The 9,762-nt window shown below is 36.5% G+C and overlaps 1 protein-coding gene across 3 annotated transcripts in view; it reads left to right on the top strand.

The window, feature by feature from the left end:
• The window catches only part of ZDHHC14 (zinc finger DHHC-type palmitoyltransferase 14), a 91,952-nt gene extending 85,204 nt beyond the window's left edge, over window positions 1-6,748 (top strand). For 2 of the 3 annotated variants that reach the window (XM_062488875.1, XM_062488874.1), the window contains exon 9: window positions 5,525-6,748. In XM_062488875.1, coding sequence (XP_062344859.1) covers window positions 5,525-5,926 — 402 coding nt within the window. In that variant the 3' untranslated portion in view covers window positions 5,927-6,748. The remainder of the gene's footprint in view (window positions 1-5,524) is intronic. The other variant, XM_062488876.1, reaches the window with a different exon arrangement.
• Window positions 6,749-9,762: the final 3,014 nt, after the last annotated feature.

Raw genomic sequence — 9,762 nt, forward strand, 5'->3', positions numbered from 1 at the left:
GGTAGGGAGCAGTGAGGTCTCCTCTGAGCCTCATCTTCAGACTGAACAGCCCCAGCTCCCTCAGCAGCTCCTTATAGGCATCAGTGACTTGTGGCTTTCTAAATAGAATCCTTGTGCTTCACCCAATGTCTCTTGTCCCTCATTAAATCTCTGTGGGTTACTTACTATAATACTCTGTTTTCATTTATTTTAATGAATCTTTTAGCATAACCTCATTTTTGCTGTTAGTTCAAAATAAATATCAGGCCAAGTGTAAAGTTGCCAGACGCTGGTTTTCAGCACAATACATTCTTTCTCATTCAGGATACCATTTGTGGGGCACTCTTTCTGTATTTAACAGCTTTTGTGGTAATTTTACCTCTGAGACTTTGAATATTTCGTGCATTATCTACCCAACTCGTGGTAGTGACCCAGTTTGTCACAATCTCAGAAAATCAGAATTGTCACTATAATCAGTGCTTGATAGACCCATACTGTGATTTTGGTTTTTTTTCTAGATCTTTACAGAAGAGGTTTTTCTCATGTTCTCTTCATAGTATCTACCTTGTTTTAATAAAAGCTGAATCTCTATTTACTTTCATGAGGCTGGAAGCACATACAATTATTTTCCCGGTGTACTCCCAGTGTTTTTAATTTCTTTTCCAGTATAATTTGAAATTAGTCTGTAAATTCATTACCTTACTTCCTAATATCCTTATCTACATGAAAAGCTTGGTCACTTGGAGCTCATAATCTGTTGATCTGGTAATTTGCAAAGTATTGCATTTTATTACTGATTATTTTTATGAGCTCACATTAGTTTGATTACCCAAGTATTTTCCCTATTCTTAAGAATTTTTTTTTTGTATGAAGAACAGTATCTTGCCCATTATGAAATAATAATTTTCTCTGTAATTGATTCTTTCACTTTAAAGTTTATTTTCTTTATGTTCTGAAAAAAGTTAATTTTTACTCATAAACCCATCAGTTACCACTATTTGGGTCTGGACCACTTTAGTAATTAATTTTATCTTAAAAGCTGGAGTTGATTATTGGAGTTTGATATAGGGCATTTTATTCTTTAGTAATCCGTTAGGAGGAAACACAGAATCTGTCTCACTCCATGGAGTTTTAGAGGAATTGGTGTGGTTATATTTACTGTCATGTCTCTAGGAATCGTCTAATGCCTTATACAATGATAGACTTTGCTTCTGTTTGTGTCAGGTCCGGTTTATTTCCTTGTTTCTGTTTCCTGTTTGTGAAATTTCCTTATATTCCTGCATTCCTAGGCAGCTCTTCTTCCATGTATAGGTAGTTCCATGTGTACCAAATTCCCTTGTTTCTAATTCTCTGGTTTTTTTTTCCTGGATGCAAATTCTTTAAAGCGTTTTCTTACGTATATGTGCTACTTGAAAATTGTAGGAACGATAGTGCATGCACAACATTTATTACCAGTGATAAGTGTAGGAAAGTCCTCTCCCATATGCTCACTTAAGTATTTCTGTTACTGATCTGGAAGTGGATCCAGCTCACTCAGGGAACATTAACTCGGATCATCCTAGTGTACATTTTCCTTTGTTTTTCATATTTTCATGATTAGGAGTAAGTATTTCCATCATGACAGTAACAGAATTGGCAAAGACCACAGCCCCGTTTTGCTGGGAGTTTTGTGAGTGTGTTTCCTTGTATATTTACTGATGTACTTCCCAGATGCCCAAAACAAAACTCGGGGTTCTTACCAAGTCAACATTACCACAGTCAAGATTGATGGAGGTTTTTTATTAATGCATTTTACTTCACAGGTAAAATGGGTTACAGGCACATGCAAATAAATCAATTTCAGCATTTTGCTTTGGGATGAGATGGGTTCTAGGAGCAATTCTTTTGATAGTGCATGTTTACTGCATTTTTATTCACATCTCAGGGCAGTGTTGGAGCACATGAACTAGATTTATTTTAGAAGATTCACCCCTGGAATGCACCCAAATTGCATTAAGTATTCTCAGACTTGCAATCCATAAGAACAAACAGTCTCCAATCAGAAGTAAAGTCTTGGGGCCAAGTGTAGTTTCCTGTTTGGCTTCAGAAGTGTTTCCCTTCATAGAGGTACTCCTCATGCACTGTACTGCTTGATACTGGAGCCATTGACTTGGTGGGGTTTGTGGCTCAGTTGTTGCACAATATCCACAATACGTTGATTTTTGACTGTGAAATCCTATACCTGCTGGGAACAGTTACACAGCTCTATCCCTCCACTCTTTACCCATTTGTTGTATCCAGATTATGGTATTTCAGCATCCTTCCTGTAACTTCACACATTCATAAGCCTCCTCTGAATTCCATGTTGTTTGTACTTTATTCAGATGTTGTGAGACTATTCTACCTGCTTTTCTCCGTCTTCTGAGAACTGTAACAATTCTTGAATGTTACTAGCATTTAGGAAATTTTAAACTAGGTTTATTTAATATTTAAAATAAATAATTCTGATTATTTCAAAATAATCACATTTAGAAATGTGACAAATATATTGCCATGTACAACGTTATTATGTGTTTTCTGTGTAGCTTAGAAAAAACAGATTCTCTTCAGAAAAAAAATTCCTTAGTTGTTTGTATTTATTATATGTGAAATAAACTCAGTTCTAGGTTTTGTCCAATTTGCTTTCATTTGTGCCTTTTTATGTGGAAATAAATAGATACCTGAAAATTTCTGTGCATATATTTAGTTGAACTTCTGTACTTGCAGAACTTATCAAACTTGTTCTACCTTCAGAATCTTCTGTTTCTCTGAAGCAGTGGAAATTTTAAGTGAAAAATAAAATCAGCATATCTGAAATAAGAAGATGCTGATGGAATCATTTTTGCAGTAGTTTTTTGTTATTTAGATTTCCATGTTTAGCTTCCTTTTTGTTAAAATCATAGGCTTTTTTATGTCATTTGAAATTCTGATGTTGGATAATTCATGTGATTAGTAGCAGCTAAGACATCCTGCCCAAAATTTCATTCAGTTAAGAGTGAAATAATGAAGTCGAGGAAAAACCACCATGCCAACCCTATAACAAATCTGGTTTCCTTGTTTTAGTTTTGTGTTGTTTAGGCTCAAGAGTAGTCTACCCGTACATTATGTGTTGTTTTTGAGAGCCTCATAGAACACATATACTTTTTCTGGCTTAGACCCTGTAATAGTTCCCTTTCAAAATCTCTTTACAGCCTTTGTTTTCCTAAGGATTTTGTTCTGATCACTGTTGAACAGACAAGAAAAAGGAAACCTGAAATTTATCTAAATGAAAGGAGAGGCTTCAGGGATGTGGCAAGTGCATGGAAAATGAAGAGATACACAGTACCTGAAGTTTATACTACTATTTAATGGAGCTTTATGAGGCTACTTTATCTTTCAATACTAATTTAACTGAAATGCAGTGAAGTTCTATAGGAAGAAAATTAATTCAGACTATACAATGAGTTCAAGTAAATTTTCTTCGATTAATACAAAACAGTGTACTTACATTGCCTGGGACACATTAATGATTTCCTTTTGAAGATCAGAGCTGAAGGTTCACTAAAGCAATAAGTCAGCTGTTAACATTATTTGTTTTCAGTGTACCTCGGTGGTTATAAGCATTCCTTTGTTATTTAACTTGTTCTTTGGCTACTTCCTTTCAGAGAAAATAGGTTTTGTTGTTCTTTTTGAAGTTTGAAAACTCAGTTAACATATTTTTAAGGTCTGAATAGTAAGGTTGGTTGAAGTTTTAATTTAAATAAGCAGGCGTGAATAACAGGATATTAATCAAGAATGAGTTGTTCACACTGAATTACTGCTTGAAAGCTTGACTTTAAAAGATGCTGACAATTTTCTTCTTAGTAAGGTACTTAAGCAAGGTTTTGGCTTTAAGCCTGTGAATAATCCTTCTGCAATAGTAGGGAAACCACTTCAGTTGTTTGGGTGGGGTTGTTCATAATTTTGTGGGGGGAAGATTGCTTGCAATTTATATGAACTCAGTTTATGTAGCAGGAGGTCAGTCCGTTTACCTTCCTGAAAGCAGAAGTCTTGGAAATACGTACCTGAGTAAGGATTGAGCTTCTACCTGTCAAAAGTAGTTGGTTTGGGAGTCCTAAACCACTTAGATGCATTTTTACACTACTTATGTATTATGACCAGGTAGCCTGCTTGCACACTTGCTGAATGTTAGGTGTGTGCATCCATTGTTAAGCTATTCAGTGGTGAAATTGGAGAACCTGAAAATAACAGAGGAGGCATTGTTAATCATGGTTTTCATCATACAATTAAGGAGGCAAAAGTCTTCCCATAAGTTTTCAGAGACTGTATCACGGTGGCTTATTAAACTCAGATGGACATTTCAGGGAATTGCTGTAATGTTAGTAACAATGGTTATGATCAGGAATATCTGAGTAGATGATGGATCTGTAATATGTAGTAATTAGATAAAAATTTGAGAAGTCAGTCATAGAGCCGAACATATTACTTTAACAGAATACTTGAAATAACAACAGTGAATAGGATGTCTTACCTCTGGATAGATCTTTTATTCTGCTTGCTTGCCTCCAAATGTCCTTCACTGCATTTGTAGTCATATGCACTGATTGTATTGTCTTTCTTACCCAGCAGAACAGTACTATGGCAAATGAATCTAACAAGATTTTGAAAAACTGCAATGTTATAACTGATCAGGCTATAAATTAATTTTGTTTTCTTTAGAAGTTCTCAAAATCATGCCAATTCATGTTAAAGAAACTTAACTTGGCAGTAGGACTTAGCTAGCTGGACGTTATTGAAATACATACCTGTATTGTCATCTCAAGGAATGAGGGGTAATTTTTTATAAACAGTTCTTAGGAATGGTGTAGAGCCAAAAAAACACATTTCTGGTAACACTCTCTGAGCTTAAATGTATTTATATTATGCTGAATTTGGCTTGTTATTGAGACAGTGCTTGCCAGAAAACTTGTGTTTTGTACCTTGATTCATCACATTGTCAGGATTAATCAAGAAACAACCTAAAAATCATTAAGGTTGATCTCAATGCATCTGCAGTGCTGTCTGGTTTCTACATATCCTCTGGAGTATGGAGTATAGTATAGGACATTCTCTAGAATTTATATATAATGTATTAAATCCTGAGGGGAAAATGGAGCTTTATTACTCACTGTGTGAGATATCTGTGTCAAAAGAATTCTTGCTCTGGAAAACGTCTGTGGTAGGTTAATTCCTGCATGTGAAGACCAGTTAAAAGAAGAAAATTGCCTAGTGTTTTTTAAAGAACCCTTAAGTGAACACTGTGAATTTATATCATAATTTAGTTTGATAATAATCCAAAGCATTGGCTCAGTTATGCATGCCTTTCTTTTTTTTTTCCTGGGCAGCATGCAGTGGGATGTTTGGGTGGCTAACCATGGAATGATACTAATGGCTTTCTTTTTTTCTCTTCACATCCCATTCTTTTCCATACCTTTTTATCCATATTCTCCCTTTTTTTCCCCTCTGTTTTGTTTGCCTTATATGATTTTGACACCCTTCCATTCTACAGTGTGACCAAGATCAGTGCATTCAGAGCACTAAATTCGTTTTGCAGGCTGCTGCCACCCCCCTCCTACAGAGTGAGCCAAGCATAACTAGTGAAGAGCTCCCCTTACCAGGAAAGACTTCTATCAGTGGCCCTTGTGCAACTCTGACTCTAGGGCAGCCAACACCACCATCTTCTATGCCAAATCTCACATCAGATTCAGGTTTGACCGACATCATACCATTAAAAGAGGAGCACGAAGGCCATCAGTTTCTCACTCCTGAAGAAGCTCCATCACCTCCTGGGATGCTGCCAAGTGGAAGTCCTATTACACACAGCCATACAATGCACGTCCTGAGTCTAGCCAGCCAGGACTCATTGCATGAAGACTCGGTGCGTGGTCTCGTTAAGCTTAGCTCGGTTTGAACAGCTTTTCTGAGCATCACACCATTTCCTGGTGTCTGTACAAATCTATGCTTAACAGGAATGACACTGCAGTACCACTGTAAGGCTTCGTAACATGCCTGTAATGGAAACTTTATCACTTAATGGAATCTACTAAAAGGACAAGTTGTTTTTTTTCAATGGAGCTATGGCATTTTTTTGACCAGGTTGTTAATGGTTGTGCTTTGATGGTGACTGCATTTTACTTTCAAATAAAACCAGAAAAGGTCAGTAATCTTGTTTCCTGAAGCTTGGGTACAGCGAGTTGGAAGTCAGCCTCTAACAAACACCATGTACAGTACAAAAGAGAGAGATTCTTGGATGTAAGTGTCATGCTCTGTGTTCTATGCTCTTGTAATACACACATGTTATGGCTTACCACACCTGTGGCCAGAATGATCTGCACTTACAGATTGTTATGCTGTTATGCTACCAATATTTGAGATAGAAAATTACCATTCCATTTGTTAATACAAAACAAAAGACTGCAGATGTGGATTTGCATGCCACGCTACAGTATGTGTTACAGTGGTGTTGGTATTAAGAGAAAGTGCTGCTTTTTTATTTGTGACTTTCAAAGTGCTGTTTCGTTTAAAGACAGTACAACAAACAAATTAATGGACTATATTTTTTCAATTTATTAAATTTTATTTTAAATTAATCAGTGGTGCCTAGAAGATGATGAATTATTGATTTGATCATGTTGCATATCATTTAACCTTCTGTTTAAGTGTTTAAATGAGGTATTGTGTTGTGCCATACCACAAGATTCTTCCACTCCCTAATGTGATACAGTTACCTGTGGACCTCCAATAAAATGGCATCCTCTATTTCGTGGACGTGTACAGTTATCCTTGCACAGTTTTCATGGGGAAAGAAGGGGAAATCATGACTTGTTGACATAGTTTATAAAGATTTGCCTGGAATATGTGTACATGATAAAACCAGAGCTATGGAGGAATAGCTGGTTATGATTGGGATCGCTTCACCATTTTTTATGATTTTGTTCAAGCTGTCTTATTTCTTCCCATAGGAGGTCTTTATTTGGAACCAGTAGAATTAACCTCTGCTTGCAGGGTAATTCAGTGTGGCTGAAGGGTGAGGGACTTAAGATTCAAGACAAAGAGAGAACTTAGTGAAGTCATCTTAAATGATTAATAGTCTGTAGCTGTTTCCCAGTCATCATTCGTCATTTGTATTTGTCCTTTGATATTTTAAATGGAAATCTTGATTTCATTGAATTCTTCTGTGCTTTTTGTTTGCTTATTTAAGTAAAGCACAACTAAAAGGCTAAAGAGAATTTTCTGAGTAATTTTTGTGACAGCTGAAGAGAACATTAGTTAAGCTGAAAAACTGTAATAGCTTTAATACTGTATTTACCTGCTTTTCAGGGTGTGGAACCTGGATTCTTCTTTTCCTAGGGTAAATTATGTGCAGAATGGGCTTTATCTGATGTTTCTATGGCATGAAAGCATTCACCAGTTAAGAAATGTAGTAGTTCTGTATTGTTGACTGTGGTCATTCACTGACTTCAAGCTAAAAATCTTTTCTCTTTTAACTTTTGTTGTTTAAGTTGAGAACAATCAGCCTGTAGAAAATCATTCACCCATACTATTGAAGATTCAGACAAGATACTGTCAAAATCGCTACTCCTGTATGATTTCATGAGCAGTCTCTTTCTAAAACTGGTGATGTTAGCTTGGACCTAATTCAGGGTGTAGAACATAGCAATGCTTTCTGTCTGTAAGTGCCATAATGGATCCACCAAAGAACCTCTGGCAGACAAATATGTCCCAGTTATTTGAGCCACTGAAGAACGTCTGGCAGACAAGTCTGTCCCAGCTATTGTAACCACCCATCCTCCCAGCATTTTCCAGAAGCTGGGACAGTCTAGAGTTCTTTCCACCAGCCAGAGTGTAGTGACTGACATGTCCCAGTTGGCTGGTCTCCCAGTAAGCTGTGAGTTTCAGCACTTCTGTGTCTGCTTTGAAGAAGTCAGTGATGCTCATCTTCTTGATTTTCCCTTTCCCTTACACGACTTCTTGGGTGTGAAGTCATGAACATCTGCATTAAAGCAGACAGTGGATTGAGAGCTGGAGATGAGGGTCTGATAGACCTGGGTAAAGAATCCCAGCTTTGGGTTAGTAGACCAGTACTTGATGAATTATTCTCTTCTCTCATAGGTGTCTGTGGGTTGTTAACTGTGGATGCATTACTCACTGCTTAGAAGGGCAAGTCAAATATTTTTAATGTGGTATCAAAACTTTCCATTTGTACAAGTCATGATGAGAATGATTATTTTAAGGAAATTGTTCTTTTTAAGTTTCCCTGAAATAGCTGATGGATTTTATGTTTCCAAGAATACCAACTCCATGATAACATTTGTATGTCACTGCCAGCAGGGAGTAGTGAAGAAAGCTCTGTGCACAATAAAATTAGTGTCAGTTTTAACATGAAAGGGAAGGGAGGGAGACAGGATTAGAGTCTTGATGCTGTTTGCCTTGTGCTCCTGCTTTTCACCATCATTTTTTGAACCTTCTGTTTTGTTTACATGTGAAGTGTAAGAATTACAAAACATTGGTGGAAACAGATGTGCTGCTTCAAACGTGCTCGTTCAGGTGACTTTCTTTTTGTTTTTAAGATTACACTCCTTTTTTCTAAATATGCTGCCTATGTTTACAAATTTGGCTTTTGGGAATACACTGAATACATTGAATTCATTTATACATTTATATCATTCCTATTTTAAGTCTCTTTCTCTCCCCATCTGTCTGTTTTAAATGGTGACACCTTGAACCTCCCAGACATGCCTGCCTTGCGAGGACATCTGCTGGAAGGCGTCGGAACTAAGTCCTAACCCGTCCGGATCGGTAATAGCCACCTTTGACTGACAGCAGTCAGTGATTCAGCAGCAGGTTGATCTAAAAGGTACCTCTAACAGGGTTTTTGGTCTCTTCCCCTCACCCCCATCACACCTGTCCTCAGTCCTGGGCACTCACTCCATTGGAACTTGTGTATATATCTGGAATGAGTCAGCAAAGTAACTGTTCATCACCTTCTCTACAGATTTGATTGTTGATAATTTATTTTGAAGTATGATTACAGAGCATGCAAACTAAGGATCTAAAATTATAATCCTTGTGAGTACTGCACAGGGTTCTTTCTATTTATTTTTTTTCTGTGACAGTATGCTACTATCAAATAGGTTTGATTTATAAATCTAGAATAAAAACTGGTATTTTCAGAAGAGTAAATATTTTTTCTTAAAAGCTTAAAATCTTTGAATGTGTAAAAACTGGATTATCTGATTTAAAATATTTATTCTGCTTTGTTTTTTTAATAATATTTTCCCCGTCTGGGTGTTAATATAATCTTCTTTGTAGAATGAAATACAGTGCTTCATAAAATTTTTAAAGGCTCTTTATTTCTATCTTGAAAGGGAGTTTTACATTCATCGCGGTTAAACAGTAATGTAATAAATTCCAAGTGTTACTGTATTTTTGTATTATAGTACATCCTTTGGCAACTTTTCGTCCCTTTCTGAGAACTCATGATAGAGGAAGAGGTATTTCTACATTCCTTAAAAATAATCATGTAGATGGAAGATCAGCTGTTTTGCAGTTGATCCTAGTGAATGCTCCCAGAAGCAGCAAAGAGATCTCATAAACCCGAAGACATAAGATGTGGGTAAGGCAAAGTTATAAGATATGTCTTATGAGTACAATGACCAACTTATGGTAATGCAGATTTTTTTTTTCACTGTATTCAGTGATTGTAACAGTTCACATTTACTAAATGGTAAATCCTAAACAAAGGGG

Source organism: Cinclus cinclus, chromosome 3 (assembly GCF_963662255.1).
Source record: "Cinclus cinclus chromosome 3, bCinCin1.1, whole genome shotgun sequence".
Lineage (NCBI taxonomy): Eukaryota > Metazoa > Chordata > Aves > Passeriformes > Cinclidae > Cinclus > Cinclus cinclus.